The 15,963-nt window shown below is 55.3% G+C and overlaps 1 protein-coding gene across 1 annotated transcript in view; it reads left to right on the plus strand.

Moving 5' to 3' along the window:
• LOC132355007 (protoheme IX farnesyltransferase, mitochondrial) overlaps positions 1–15,656 on the plus strand; it is a 110,954-nt gene extending 95,298 nt beyond the window's left edge. The window contains 2 exon segments of the mRNA XM_059907171.1: positions 1,238–1,470; positions 13,813–15,656. Coding sequence (XP_059763154.1) covers positions 1,238–1,470; positions 13,813–14,216 — 637 coding nt within the window. The 3' untranslated portion in view covers positions 14,217–15,656.
• The last annotated feature ends 307 nt before the right edge of the window (positions 15,657–15,963 follow it).

Consider the following 15,963-nt stretch of genomic DNA (forward strand, 5'->3'; position numbering starts at 1 on the left):
GAGGAAGGGGTCAGTGCCGATCCCCACATCAGAGTGGGAGCCAGGATTCTGCAAGGGCCCTTCCCCCTTCACGGGCCCCCGCCCCGAGGTCCCCTGGTCTCCAGCCCGTGGGCTCTCCTGCTCCCCGGACCACCACCCCCCCCCCCACCCCGCAGCTCGTGTTTTTCCTCGAAGGACAGGCAGGCAGTGTCACGGACGCGGCCGCACCCACACGCGTGCCTGCAGGACGCGAGCTGGCCTCCCTAAAACCAGAGCCCCCTCGGAGCTGCACCCGTGACACCTGCGTCCCCGCGGGCACGTGCTGAGGCCTGCGAGTGAGCCGTGGCTTCTCCAAGGAGGAGACAGGCTCAAGCTCCCTCCTTAGGTTTCTTCAGGGGAGTAAAGAAGCATGCAGATGGGCAGGGACTAGTAGATGCAATTTATCCACACTTCGGAAAAGCCTTTCACAAGAGGCCCTGGAAGTCCACTTTCAAAAGCAGGCTCTGCTGAGAAGCAGGCTTGAGGTCATCTTTAGCGCTGTAGACTTTTATCTGACAATTTACGTGTAGGGCGTGGTGCCACCTCTTTTGAAAGCTGCGTGTCCATAAACCACGGTCCAGCCGGGCAGCGCGATCACCACGGGCGGCCCGTGGTGTCTCATTGCTGGCACAGAGCTGGTGCCGTGCTGAGCCTGTAATTTATTACACGTAATGGTACTCAGACACACTGTCCTTACGCATTAGTACTAACTGGGTGATGTTTTTAAATAAAGAATAAGTAAATGGACAGAATGGCTTCCAGAAGTAAGATACTGGTTTTTGCCCAAATCCTAAATCCTGGGTTCCGAAGGGTTCGTCTGTCACGATCACTTAACTTCCCACCAGCTGTGCAACAGAACCGCGTGCAAAGCGGGTGCCGTGTCGGGCAGCCCTCGCGTCAGCCCTGGGAGGCGGTGGCGGTCACTGCTGCTCGGATGAGGACGGGGAGGCCGGGAGGTCCGCGGCCTGGGAGGTGGGGCAGGGCCTCGGCGGCCTCCACCCCCTTCACTTCGTTAGTCCCGGCTGGCAAAGCCAGGAGGAGCAGCCCGAGCTCCTGCAAGCCAGTCCCTCCTCGTTCTAAATGTCCTCCGGAGGATGTCCTGGCTCAGGGCAGAGGCCAGGCCAGCCCCGCCCCCCAGCTCGCTTCCCTGTACCTGTGCCCCACGTCGCGATCGCCTGGAGCTGAAGGTGACGGCCCTGTGTCCTCTGCTCTCTTCCAGCCCGTTGCTAGCTGTGTCCTTTGCCGCTTGCTGTGCAGTTCCGGGAGTCGCCCTTCTGACCTGGGGCGTAAACCCACTCACCGGAGCTCTGGGGCTCTTCAACATCTTCCTGTACACCTGCTGCTACACCCCGCTCAAGAGGATCAGCATTGCCAACACGTGGGTGGGAGCCGTCGTGGGCGCCATCCCACCCCTCATGGGCTGGACCGCGGCCACGGGCAGCCTGGATGCTGGTGAGTGTCTCTGCGCCTCTCCACAGACCCGGGGCCTGGGTGCTGGCCCCGCGAGCTCAGGGGCTCTTCCATGCGCTAACACCGCTGGTCAGAGGCCACTTCCTTCCCTGAGCTGCGGTACTTGGTGGTAGGTGCCGTTCCATTCGGTACCAGTCCTTTGGCAAGTGTGCGGTTGTGGCCGTCGGAAGTATCGAGCGCAGAGCTGCAGGGAGACCGTGTCAGCCTGGCTTCCGGGTGAACAGATGCTCTCACCAGTAGGGAAGGGCCGAGAGAAAACAAAGGGCAACAGGTAGAATGAGAAGAAAGCACCTGAAAGTCAGGAGCCAAGGCAGGCCTGGTGCTGCGTGGGGTCGGTCCCGGTCCTGGAGGAGGTGTCAGGGCCGGCCCGGGCACAGCGGATGCTGCCTCGTCAGCAGGCCTCCTGCACCAGCTCTTCGCTCCCCCAGAACCAGACTGTTTTCCCTTCTTAGGAGAGGACAGACTATTTTCATTAGTTTCTAATTTATTTTTATATGATTTGCTTACATTTTTCATGCTGTCTACAATAAAACCATTGAAACATTCCTCCAGTTTTTTGGCTGGGATGTCACAAGTAAATTTGTGGGGTGAAAATAGCTCCTTTTTTACCATCTGTAAGGGAAGTTTCACAGTCTAATTAGTCAAGTAATTAGTGTTTTTGACTGACGCTTAGGAAGGAAGTGGTGAGGTTTCCTGCAATATATGTAAGTACATATTTTTCACATGAGCGATCAAAAGGCTGTTGACCATAAACCGTTGCCCTAGAAGCCACGTTTCTGAAACGTTTTTGTAAAAGCTCTTACACTCCCATTTGGAAGCTTACAAAGGCAATTGCACCTTTACCGGATTGCCTCTTACAATGGCTTTAATATCCTGTAAATGTTGGCGTTTCATGAATCTGCGAATATAATATTCGAAACGTACGTGCTCGTTTGTTCTGTGATGAGCCTGAAGCCAGTCTCCTGCGAGCGGGAGACGGCATCAGCCCCTCGGTGAAGGGCTCGGCCCTGGGGGACGGGGCTTGGGTTCGGAGCGCGCCCGCCCTTAGCTGGCTGCCCTTCAGAGCCAAACTTGACCTCCTTACGCGGTGTCTCCTCGCCTCCCACCTGGGGCTAGAAAGACCCTCCCTTCTCATGGAGCTGTTGTGAGAATTTGCTGACTTGTTATTAAATCTCCCTCAATCATAAAGCTGGTGTTAATTAGTACAGATGAAGGAAGGTCGTGAGATGTGATTCATTGGCAGACTCTGAGCGGTTCCCGATTGTTCCCTGGCCGTTGTTTTGGGACAGGCAGATGCCTCCCGGCTTAGCGGGGAAGAGCACTGGGTCCATCAGCGATCTGTGTCTTGGGTGAGGGAAGTGGGGGGGAAAGCATGGACGGCTCTGGCATCCCTGGACCAGATGACGCATGAGCTCCCCCCACCCCCGGTGTCAGCTGTAAATTTAAAGAGTCCACCTGGGTACTGCCGAACCTCCTGGTCAGATTCCTGCTGCTCAGTTCCGCCTGGATCCCCACCCTTGACCCAACTAGCCGCCCCCTGCTGTGCCCTCCAAGCCTTTCCAGTAATCGCCCGGACACTGGAAAGCAGGCGAGTCGCTCCCAGGCTCTGCCTCCCCGCCCGCCCCGCACTGTGTGCTCTGTTCCATCCGTGTCCTCCTGCCTAAGCCCTCGGATGCCTGCTCCAAGCCACCTGCCTGCCTGATGGACACAGCCCAGACCCTGTTCAGTTTCCTCAAACCTGTCACAAGGAACAAGGCACCAAAAACTACCTTTTCTGTCCAGGGAATCCCAGCCAGGGTCAGGGTCAGGGCCAAGTGTGACAGCCCCAGGGACAGGTATCGCTTGGAGGTATGTGAGGGCTGTCCAGTCCAGGGCCGTGGAGAACTCAGTCACCTTTGTCACGCAGGGTCCTCGGACCCAGGTTCTTGCTGAAGGCTGGAGGCCCCTGGCAGTTTCCTGCAAAGAGCTCGGGCTTCAGCATGTGTTCGAGCTGCCTCCCCGGAGGCCAGAGAGAGAAGGAGCTTTTCAGTTCCTCCCACTTAGGACGCACATCCAGTTGGAGCCCTTATTTGTTCAGCCACAGTCCGGATCTGGCCAAACTGCTAATGGGCATATTTAATTTTTTTTTTTTTTTTTAATTTGAGGTATAGTGTTTCTGCAATCCAAAGTTAGTCGTTTGTATACAAACTCATTCATGAGGAGCAGCTCAGGGGCAGGCTGTACCTTGTTTAGGTAGCGGCCTGAAAATGCACGTTTGTCTTGAGAAACGAGACCCTTCATCTACCTGAACTGACCCAGGCGTAAAGCAGAGCAGCCTGAAAGGTTTGTATAGCCACAAAAGAAGGTCCTTTTGCAGTTTTTGCGATTGACTTCTATTATATCCCTTTTGTATAAATCTTGAAGGTGCATTGTGGGGCACACAATGACAACATGGTTTACTGCCCCCAGAATCCTTAATCACCACAGATCAAATCACACACCCAAAGCCTTGTGAGGTTTATACAGAAAGAGGAATGCTACTTTAAATAATGCTTGCAATTGCTTCAAAAGTTTCAAAACATTAATTCGATAGGTAGAGCCAACTTGAGCTAAGCAGTAGATCTTTGGATGAATTGAGTAAATGAAATAATGGATGAATGAAACAGTGAATAAGTAGCTTCCGTTTTAAAGATGAAAGAACTAAGGTATTCCAAGGTCAATCGCCAGATATATATTGAGCATCACCTATGAGTACAGAAGGAAATGACACAAAGAAATAAGGCAGAATCTGAGAGAATGTAGTTGAAAGATTTTTATTCCTGGATTTTAGGGACTAAGTCGGCTATGACTTGATATAGTTTTACCATCTTCTCGAACTGCACTTTGTACTGTGGCAGCCACTAGCCAAAGTCCAACACGATGGTGCTCAAGCTTTAGTGCACATCAGTCACCTGGATGGAGGGCTTGTTAAAACTCAGGATCCTGGGCCCTTCCCCCAAAGTTTCTGACTCAGTGGGTCTGGGGAGGTGCCTGAGAGTCTGCATTTCTAACAAGTTCCCACGTGATGCTGATAGCCCTGGTCCAGGGACCACGCTTGAGAACCGCCAATCTGAAAAGGCAGAACCAGCGAGCGCTCTTGCTGTTAGAATGCCCGGGAAATACCGAGGGATTTGGGCCAAGGGCGTGGCAGATGGTATCATCAGAGATGCGCCAACAGTGTCATCTGTATTATTCACCGAGGTTGTTGCATCCCTTCTGGGTTCTTATCTCAGGGGACGTGTTTGTTTGAAGGAGCCCTTCTGAGAAAAAACAGCCAGCAATGTTTCCTTTCTTCTGTGGTATCTCCGAACCATCTTGTCTTTAAACCTCCAAAAACCGGTCACTGTGGAGCAGCCACGAGGAGAGAAGTGTTTGGAAAACTCTGCCGAGCTTTTGCTGCTGGGGAGGGAGGGGGAGGTGGGTGACAGAGGTGACAGAGGCCCGCTCGGCTCGCGCCTTCCCGAACCGTCCCCCCAGCCGCCACTGCGTGCGGGGCCCTGAGACATGCAGGGTCACTGAAACCCAGTCCCGGTTCTCACTTGTGTCTCACGTCTCAAGAGTCTTCAGGGAGAGGCAGGCCGGTGATCAAGTATTTCCCTGAGCAGAGAGCTTTAGCGGGGGCTCCGGGCTCTCTTAAATTGGCCCCCAAATCGGCCCAGGAAGACTTCGGAGCCGACTGACTTCTGAGTTAAGTCACGGCCCGTTAGTTGAGGAGGCTAAGTGCTTTCCAAGCAGCGGAAAGTGTGTGCACAGGGGTTGGTAGGCACGCGAGTCTACACCGACCGAAATCCGTGCCTCCGCCCCAGGACGCCGCATACCAGCCCCGGCATCATTTCAGTCGCCGTCCCCCTGACCAGGTGGACTTGGGCTAAAGCCCTTTCCTGGGGCTTGGCAGACATTGGTTACGATTGGAGGGGCAGCAGCTCGGGGCCGTGTGCATGGGGATCCTGAAGCCTCACCTTCAGGGTCCTGCCTCGAAGGAACTGACTCTGGTTGGGAGGAAAGATACCAGGTTTGTAGCTACAGAAAACCACGTGCTTCCCAGACGGCCGACAGAGTGAAGAAATGCAGTGTTTGGAAGCACCCTTTCTCCCTTCTTAGCATCTAGATCTTTCTGTGGTTTTTGTGGTGGCCATGGGGCCAATCAAGACCTCCAGGGGCCCGAGCACGGAAGAGAAGGTGCTGCCTTCCCGCCTCCAGTAAAGACTTGAAACATAAGACAGCCATGGGGTTCTGATTTCTTTTCCCCACAACAGCATTGTTGTTGTTGGTTTTGTTTGTTTTTACCACTAGTGGAAAAGAATTTCTCGCTGTTCTAGATGCCCCAGTGGTGTGGGTCCAAAGCCTGTGCTTGATATGACCCTTCAGAATCCAGCTCAGTGTGGGTGGGCGAGTGAGGCGAGATTGATGGGCAGGGGGAGCGGGTGAGGTGAAGACAAACAGACTAACAGATGGAAATTGTAAAAGCTAAACAAACATTAGGTGTTCTTGGTGTTTGCTGCTTTGTAGCTGCACAAAGAACTGTGAACAGCTAGCTCTTCTCTCCCAGTGGAATTTTTGTTTCAGAGTGTGCCAGCCCCAGCCAGGGCCCAGCCCCAAAAGCGCTCTTTGTGTCAATAGAGGTGATCATTACAGTGGAATTTTCTCATGTGTCCATTCTCTGAGACCCAGGCTTAGACCTTTCCTCCCACCTGCCTAATTACTTTGCTTTTTTTTTGGGCTTAACTGATGTTAACAGAAAACATTAAAAATGCTTAGCAACTAAAACTCAGGAAGGCCCAGTAAAGAGGGCTGGCCCATGGTGCAGCCAGCTTGCTGCCTTAGGAACGGAAATGCTTGCTTTGACTCTGCAGGCAGTGGCCAGCAAGGAGACAAGTGACCTGCACGCCCTGGGGAGGGGTCTGGGGGTGGGGGGCGCACCGCGGATAAGTGCCCGACCACAGACGCTCCTGCTCGGCCCGGCCTGGAGCCGCACACGGTAGCCTCTCAACAGCGTTCACCTCCAGAGACGGTCTAGTTTATCCCGAAGCCTTCAGGTTAAAGTCCCTTCCCCCTCCCCCGTGCCAAAGCCACCTCTCTTCCCATCGCCCCCATTTCTTAAAAAGGCTCAGATTCTGTTTTGTCATTTTCCTATATTTGAATAAATCCCCGGTCTTGGGTGTTTATGGCATGCTTCTGGTGACTGCCTTGAAGAGATTTGTAAATGGCCTTTGGTTTGTAATTCAGATGTTGTTGTGTGGTCAACATTAATTATGTCAGCCAACATTCAGTTACAAATGAGGACTCTGGAGACGGACTCTTATCAGGAAGTGACATTTGACAGATGGATGGTTCTAGTAACAAAAAGAGAATGAGTTTTTTTAGCCTCAGCTGGTAAACTACAAAATGTTAAATACTGTTTCACTTTATTTACCTCCTTTATTCTGGGATGAGAAGGTAGAATAGAATTTACTCACTCATTCATTCCACAAATATTTATTGAGGGCTTACAAGTACCAGGCACTGTTTAACCCAAGCCCTTTTGAAGATTTCCTTTAAAACACTGCCTCACTTTGAAATCAAACTCGAAAACGAGTAAATTCCTTTTGTGTGAGATTTTTCCACAACTAGTCTTAGAGCTTGAGATTGATTAAGATAAATGACATTTCTAAAGACAGAGTGACCAAGAGACATTACAGGAATATTAGCAAACCAAACGATATTTAGAGCCCTCTTCTCTTCAAAGACGAAGAAACAAAAGTCTGAGAAGGACAGTATGAGAAACACGCAGCGAGCCGGAGGTCGGCGGTGTAATTGGCGACCGTTTGGCACAAAATGCGCCCGGCCTTGTCACTCCCGGGTCGCGTAGTTGGGCAGGATCACAGGAGCTGGACCACAGTAGATGAGGCCTGGCCCACAGTGCACATTTAATCAGTTCTGTTCAACAAACAGATGAATGCTCGGGTGATAAAGGGACAGGCCTTCAAGTGTGAGCTGAGGAGTGGGGAGCAGGTGAGTTTCCTGGAGCACCCACAGAGGCTCGGAGCCCCCAGGGAAGCGGGGGGAAGCGGAGGAGAGGGGTCACCTTCCTCAGAGTTGGGGCTTCGTGCTGCCTCTGCTTCCGAGTGTGCTTCACATGAAACCCCGGGTGGCTCCGCATGGACGGCGGGGCGTGGACGGCAGGGCGGGGACCGCGGAGAGTGGACCGTGGAGGGAGGGCAGGAAGAGCATCCCTTCTCCTCGCCGTGCCTCTTCACCATTCCCCAGTCACTGCCAGAGCATTCTTCAAGGGCAGGCGGCCATTGCCGACTCTATTTTCTATTTCCTATTTCCAGGGGACTTTTCATCTCCCCTTTGTCGCCATGCAGTTGATGAACTGGCCCCCATCCTCTTCCCTTTCTCTGCGGCGCTGTGGAAGTTCATCACGTGGGGGAGGCTGACCTGTCCCACAGGCGCCTTGTGTTCACCCTCAAAAGAAGGGCTTTGAAATCGCTGACCATGAAGCTTTGGACTTGGCTGTGCTCCCCCAGCCAGCCCCAGTTTACATGAGCACGACACCCCAAAGCTGCTGAGGGCCGCGTGGAGAGGGAACCCACTGTCCGCAGAGGGAGGACTGCCCGAGCGCAGCACGGGCTTCACTGGACCTGCGTCTCTCCTCCTTTTCAAGTCCCTGCGTGGGCAGCGAAGGGCAGTGAATGGTTGGGGTCGGGGTGGGAAGGGTTGAATGTAAGCCCGCCAGGCAGCAGAGAAAGCGAGCTGAAACCACTGAGCTCCATTCCAGAGGACTGTGTTTTGGAAGAGCCCATACAGCGTCAGAGCTCCAGCTTGGAGACTTTTGTCTCCACTCTGTCGGGAAGCCATTTGGCTGGGATTGCCTTGGCTTTGTTTGCCAACAAAATGATGGAAGTACGCTACGGACCTGAGCAGAGGGGACAAGGGTGAGGGTCTCCGCCTGCCGGTGTGGCGTAGAGATGGTTGGGAGATGTTCTGAGAGTATTTTCCAAGAGTCACTGGGAAGACACTGGCTGGCCTTGCCTCACCTAAGGAGCCCCCCTGATCGGAGAGGGTGCCAGGAGATAAGGGTTCCCCTCAGCTGGTCACACACAGCACAGTCGACGAGCTCACCTCTGTTTTCTGTGTGTGGAGGGAAGGAAGGAAGGCCGCAGACACCTGGCCCTTCTCTGGAGTTGCCTCCAGGCTTGGATCGTGGTGTCACGATCTCAGGAAGTTGCTGTCCTCTGGAGAGTCCGTTTGCATAGATAGGCCAACTATCTCACAGGTTCCCGTATCCTGTCTATTCATAGACCAACAGATATTTGATTAAAAGAAAGGAAGCAGACATTTCTTCTGGATACGATTAAACCAAGTATGTATGAAGATTCTGCAGACCGGTAGGAAAATGAGAACACACATTGAAAAGAAGGAGAAAACGCATGGCTTGTGTGAATGGATTGAACCTCAGAGACCATCTTTGAATCTCAGTTTGCATACCACTTCTTCCAGGAAGCCTTCCCTGACCTCTCCAGGGCCGACTGAGGTCTTGCTCCTGTGTGCTCCCCTGAAGCCCTGCACTGAAGGTGGCATTCCTGGGCTGTGATCCCTTGTGTGTTGTCTCTGTCCCTGGCCAGACTCCAGCAGAGGCCTTGAGAGTAGACCGTGCCTGCCCTATAGTGGGCGAACAGTAAATATTTGTTGTCACAGACCATGGGCCCAGTAAAAACAGATTGCTTTGTGGGGGTGAGGCTGAGGTGAAGCCTTTGAGTCAGGAAACCGAGGGCTTTATGTTCCCCCCACGAGGAAGGTGGGTTCCCCCAAGGCCTCTGGACTAATTCCAGCCTTCCTGTTCTAGCTCGCCTTATCTTGATGGAGACAGTCATTTGTTTTACATCTTTTACAGGAGCCGAGGCCTTGCAGCCCATCCAGGAGAGCTGTGTGGGGTGGGGTTTTCTGATTACACTCCTTGAAGGCTAAGCTGTGATTTCTAAAGCTCTTTCATCTGTGACATGACCCAAACCCCTACCCAATTTCCTCTCCCAGAGAAAGCAGCATGCCACTCTTACGAAAGTGATTTTTTTTTAAAATTATGTTATTTGAAGGAGAAGCATAACTAAAAACGTGTATTGAGCAAAACAGAATACTCCAATTGGCACAGGAAAAAAGACGGCTTTTGAGAAAGACAAGCAAGATTCCACGTGGGAGCCTGATGTCTTAACCATTTCAAGCCTGGTTTCCTGGCTGAATTGGCTCTTTCTCGGCTATTGCAAGAGCAAAACAGCCCCTGAGCCCTGACTTACCTGTCCCCTCCCCCGTCTCTACGTGATCCCTGATGCCATTCCTGTGGGGACACAGCTTGGTCTTGTCGGCCCCCCCAGACTAGGGCTGCGCTCAAAGCCTCCGAGTGGCCCGGTGCCCCGAGAACCAGTCACGCTGCCTCCTCTGTGCTGGCCCCTCTGACATCCAGAGACGGCTCTATTTTGCCATCGGAATACAAAGGAGAAGTCACCTTCTGTCGCTCTGTTTTCCACTTCACTTGTACCTGGGTGGTGCCCCCTTCCCTTCTGTCTTGGCTAATTCCCCAAGGGTGCTCACTGTCAAGAAAAATATTACCTGTGTGTTTGTAATTGAACAACCTTGGTTGTTTTTTGTTTTTTTTTTTAAGTCACCAGCACTCTTATCTTAGTAAACGGGATTTCTCCTTCCGGCGAGCCTTCCTCTACTCTGCTCCACTGGCATTCTGATGACCACCTGGCAGTCCCTTGTTACCATTTTCAATTGCTGTTTGGCAACAGCTTTCTAGGAGAAGGTGCTGGTACGTGGTGCCAGGGGTGCTGAATAGCCTTGGGCAAGTTACTTAATCTCTCTCATCTATGAGATGAGAGCAGCTGTGCCTGTAGGAAGGTGCCGGGAGCAGGAGAGCATGCACGTGATTCCCCTCCGTGGGCCTGCGTACAAGCCTCCAGGCCTTCGTGGGGACGGATGTCTGATGGGCAAACCTAAAACGGCCACAGATAGAACCTTCACGTCTCCACTGTGAACCGTGCGGGTCCCCCCGGAGGAAAAGGCATCAGTGTGTGCCACTCCAGTGCCCCCCGACCACCTGTCCTCTCGGTGGTCTCTACCGCCTGTCCCCCCTCCCTGCTCTCCGCTGCTCTGCGGGAGATGCCCCTCCCCATCGGGTGTGCAGGCACCCTGAGACCCGGCCCCGCCCTTGTTGGCGGTCTCCTCACTCCCCGTGCCTCCCCGCCGCCTGCACGTCTCCCAGAGACACGACGAGTGACTCTTCCCAGGACCAGTGCAGTTGGGACGTGGCTCACACGCCACCTTTGGGGACGCCTTCCCTGAGCAGCCACTCCCAGGTCGCCCGTCCTGCCGCCCTCTTTTGATTCTCTGAGTAGCAGCCGTCAGTGTCGCCTCATCGTGTGCGCCTCCCGCTGGACCCCGTGCAGGGCTCTGTCGCTTTGGCCGCTGCCTCTCTGGCCTCCAGGGTCGTACCTGGTGGGTGGCTGACGTCGTCCTCTGTTTGCCACCAGATTCAACAAATAGTAGCTGCTTCTTTTTTTTTTTTTTCCTGGCCCCGTGGCATGCGGGATCTTAGGTCCCCAACCAGGGATGGACCCTGTGCCCCCTGCAGTGGAAGCACAGGGTCTTAACCACTGGACCGCCAGGGACGTCCCAGTAGCTGCTTCTTTTGCTGTTCAAACTGGAGTGTGTCTACATGAACGAAGATGTATATATGTGCTACTTACAGACACGGTTAAAATGGTCTGGGGGGGATGTGACAGCCACCCTACCGAAATAGGGACCCTAAGGGCAAGCCTTTGTTATTTTCCTCCTGGATTGGAAGGCTGACCAGGCGTTGGTTGACTCATAAATAAAGATCCAAAATGAAGAGCGGGTTCCCTCCTCTGATCCTCGCCGGCAGGTGCGTGGCAGGACTTGGGAGCCCACACTTACTTTCTGGAGGACTCTCAATGATTTGACTGTGTTCTCTCCTGGTGAGGGTCCTGTGTTAGCAGTCGCCCCCCCCCCCCGGACCTCGCCCTCTTTTTCTGCACATTCCCACAGACGAGGGGCTCAGAAGACCTGCATCACCACCTAAGATAGGACAGTGGGTGCACATGCTCAAGCCCCCTGCAGGACAGTGCTTCCCAGGGTGGGTTCCAGTGGGTCCTCAAGCTCCCAGTTCTCGGATCGGGGGCCCCAGAGGCAGGTGGGGGTCTGAGACACAGGGAACCCCGAGTGAGTCAGCGTGTCCGGGACCCTCCGAGGAGGACGGAAGCGGGGGCAGTAGACGGTCCTAAGGTTCACACGTCAGTGCTGGAAACGGGGGTCTTGGGAATGGCTTTTGTGGAGCAGTTCTCTGTGCACATGGGCTCCGGGGCTGGGCTGGAGGACCCTTTGCCCGATGGTATGCAGTGCTTCTCTCTGGAGATGAAAGAAAGAGGAACAGACCCTCACGGAGTTCACATCCCGGAGGGAAAAGGAAATAGGTAATGACGGGACAGGTGGCTCACTCCGTGGGGGACGCATCGCAGCCCATACCCTCCTCACGACTTGCCCTGTGGATGTCCCAAGGGCGTGTCAGACCGAACACACCGGAGTTACCCTCAGGAGCTGCCCTGCACGGCTTCCGGGTGTGTCCTCTAGGGCGCGGGGTCTCCGGGCACCCCTGGGCCCAGGAATCGCTCCCGACGTGTCCCTCCCTTCTCTGCACTCACGTCCTGTCACCTTTGCCTCCTTGGTCCCTCTCAGGCCCATCTCTCCTGCTCCACTGTCACCGCCCTGGTCCTCACTCCCCTCTCTTCTCTCCTCTCCTCTGCTGAGTGATCCATCCAGAGCTGCCTGGGCCCCTCCTGTGTCTCCTTTCACCAGGGCCCCTTTCCTCAGCCCCTCTCGCCACACGCACACGTGCACTCACGCGTTAAGACCCCTCCATGGCTTTCTGCTGCTTCTAGGATGGAACAGTCCTTGGCACCGCCTGCAGAGCGGGGGCGGGTGGCCCTGCCCGTCCCTCTGGCTGATCCTGGAGCCTGGCCCCGCTGCTCTCTGCACTCCAGACACACGCCTGCCTTCTTTATTTTAATTTACTTTTTAAATTATCATACAGTAAAATCGACCTTGTTGTTTTGTTGTACAGCTCTGTGGATCCTAACACACGCCCTAGTCTTCCTGTCATGCCTTGACTGCCGCGCCCCCTGCCCGGGGGCCTGGATTACCGCACTGGCCTGGTCACTCCTCCCTGGGCGCAGACGTCCTCCTCTAGACGTCCGCTTCGCTCCACGCGCTGCGCCCCGTGCCCTGTGCCCCCCGTGCACATGCTTCCGCACAGCCGCCGCGGGCCTCTGGATGCGCGGCTCTGGGGGAACCCGGCCCACGTGGCTTGGCGCCCACGCTGCATCCGCGGTGCCTGGGCCGCGCTCGCCTCTCAGTAGGCGCTGGGGGAACGCGCCCTGTGTCAGGAGAGGAGGAATGAACCGTCCGCTCAGGAATGGCTGTAACCCCTTCCGGAAACCCGGCTCAGTGCCGCGGGGGAGCCGGCGTTGAAAGCAGACGGGCTCCCGCTGAGTTCCTCCTTCACCTCTTGTTGGAGAACTTAGCATCATCTGATTCGTTTGCTTAATGAGGATTATAAAACCTACCTCAAGTCCTGCAGTCGGATTAAGTGAGGTGACTGTAGAAGTCTTTGTTAGAAGGAGGCACTCAGTAACTGGCAGCCTTCACCCCACCGTGGTGGGGGCAAGATCCAGTTCCGGAGAAAGGGTGCCCAGGTGTTCACCTGTCCTGAGCAACCGCACAGCCTCTGCCCCTGCGCCGCTCTGCGTATTTAGGTTGCGCTGGGGAGACCCCCGCCCTCCCTGTGGTGAGGGCCCTGCGCCCCGCCTGCTGCCCCCGCGTCCCCGGTGCCGCCCATAAGGACTGCGGTTCTGTCGGTGCCGAGCGGGGGGTGCCACCTGCCCGGAGCGGCCTTCCACCTCGCTGCCCACGCCCCTCACTCGCGAGCCGGCTGGTGGAAACAGAGCCAAAAGCCCGGCCCTGAAGGCCCTCTGGGACTGGGCCACCCCTGAACGTGACCTCCCTTGTTGTCGCGGTGTTGGCACCGCAGGGGGCGGGGGGCGGTCAGGTGCCACAGGTGCTCACCCTTGTGGGAAGCCTCCCGCCCCCGCCCGCCTCCATCTCCAAGCAGGGAGGGGAGCGCAGACGCGCGAGGACCCGAGGGAGTCCGGCTTGCGGGGTGGGAGCGCACCGCCAGGGCCGGCAGCTGTCGGAAAGGGGGCCTCTGTAGATCTCTGATGACAACGTGTCTTGCTTCCCCAAACCTCTGTGCAGGAGCCTTTCTTTTGGGAGGAATCCTCTACTCCTGGCAGTTTCCTCATTTCAACGCTCTGAGCTGGGGCCTCCGCGAAGACTACTCCCGGGGCGGCTACTGCATGATGTCGGTCACCCACCCAGACCTGTGCCGGCGCGTCGCCCTGCGCCACTGCCTGGCCTTGGTCGCAATGTCCGCCGCGGCCCCCGCCCTGGACGTCACCACGTGGACCTTCCCCGTCATCGCCCTCCCCATCAACCTGTACATTTCCTACCTCGGCTTTCGGTTCTACAGGGACGCAGACCGGAAGAGCTCCCGGAAGCTGTTCTTCTGCAGCCTCTGGCACCTACCCCTGTTCCTGCTGCTGATGTTGACCTGCAAGCGGCCGGCTGCGCAGGGCGACGCGGGGGGGCCGCAGAGCTGACGGCAGACGGGCGCGTGGGGAGAAGCGAAACACATCCAGGGAGACGCACAGGTTTTTTTTTTTTTTTCCCTTTGCTGTTAGGCAAGGATATTTTGGTAATTCCAAAGCACCAGGAGAGAAGTCGCTGCGTTGAGAACGAGATTGTAAACTAGTTTGGTGCTCGGTGATCACTCGACAACTCTTTCCACGGTGATATCCAAAATGCTCCCCAAATAAGAACTGGGTTGGCTCCGCAGGTTTACGTAAGGAGAGCATTCCTCTTTGAGGGTCTTTACGGAGCTCTTCCTCTAACCCCACCCACTTGTCCTCTCCCTCAGGTAGAAGTGGGAGCGCACCTTCCCTTCGTAGCCCCTCCACGCACGCTCCCCAGCTGCCGACCGGGCTGGCCGGCCGAGGCGCACACTCACACGCTGGTATCTGTGGTTCCGTGGCCTCTGGTCCCTCGCCGGCTGTCAGAAGCAATGCAGGCTGCCAGTCGCAGCCCCCCTTCCTGTGAAGGAGCCAGGGCCCCCGGGTCCAGCTTCCTCCGTCCCACACACACCCTCAGCCTCATCTTCCCTCAGACGATAACAGAACACCAAGGACAAGCTGCTGCCCAGCGTCTGCGGGAAGAATTCCAAACGGTTGTCTGGGGAATCTCAGGCTGGACCACCCACCGCCCACCCTATCACGCATCGGCATTTCAGAAACGCCAGGGAATCAAAGGCATCTTTAAAGTTCACTTTAAAATATGCGAGGTGTCAGAGCGTTTCTTTCTGGAAGGGTCATGCTAGACTTAAAGCTAGAAATCCCTCCGGCTCTGACCCATCTCGTCCTCTCTAGTCACTGCTGCGGTCATCGGCTCGGCTCAAGGCTGAGTGAGAGGGGAAATCAGAAAGGGGCCAGCCGGCCCACATAGCTCACATTCTTGTCCCTTTAGTGAGGAACACATTTCCATCCTGCTATCTTCTAAATTCAGAAATTAGCCTCCACACGTCCGGTGGCTTGGAGAGCCGGAAGCAGGAGCCGGACTCCGGATGGGGATGCTGAATGGTCCCGGGAGGCGCATGGGTCCCCGCAGACAGGGGTGGCCTCCGCCACCAGCAGTCTCCTCAGCCCTCACGTCCACCTGCTTGTCCACTGTCTGTCCCATTTGCCCGAAGGTCTTGAAGCTTAACAGGATACTTTAGTTACTCAGTGCCCCCGAAGGAATCCATTTGGGAATTTATGCAACCCTTAAACAGTGTCTGCAATATGCCTGTTCTCTCAAAACTTTCCAAAGCGATTGCAGATAGCATCTGATCTCTGTCTCCGCTTACCTGAAACATCACCTCTTGGCTGCGTCCAGGTCGCACTGTGGGAAGTGGCACGAGTGTGTCTGGTGGGGACATCCACAGCCCTCAGATTTGTAAATTGAGTCGGTTCTCTTCCTGCTGCAATAAACCAGCACCTCAAACCGTAGTGTGTGTGGCGTCATTCGACTCCATCTCCGGTTCTTGGTGGAACCGATAACGCTTGCCTCACTTTCATGAGCTGGGAGGAGAGCAGAACGCCCGGGGATGTTTCTTATCGAGGGGGTGGAAGCAAGCAGCCTGCGCTCCCGAAAGAATCCGCCTGACACCCACCCTCTGCTCTGGATCACCCAGTCTCTCCCTTCCCCTCCCTTCAAAACCATTGCCCTAGAAATGGTCCTTGGGTCCTCTCTGACCTCCTGACTTGTCGTTCCCCGGCTCAGAAAATACAGTGCCCAATGCGCAGTCTGCACAAC

The sequence above is a fragment of the Balaenoptera ricei genome, chromosome 20 (assembly GCF_028023285.1).
Source record: "Balaenoptera ricei isolate mBalRic1 chromosome 20, mBalRic1.hap2, whole genome shotgun sequence".
In the NCBI taxonomy this organism is placed as follows: domain Eukaryota; kingdom Metazoa; phylum Chordata; class Mammalia; order Artiodactyla; family Balaenopteridae; genus Balaenoptera; species Balaenoptera ricei.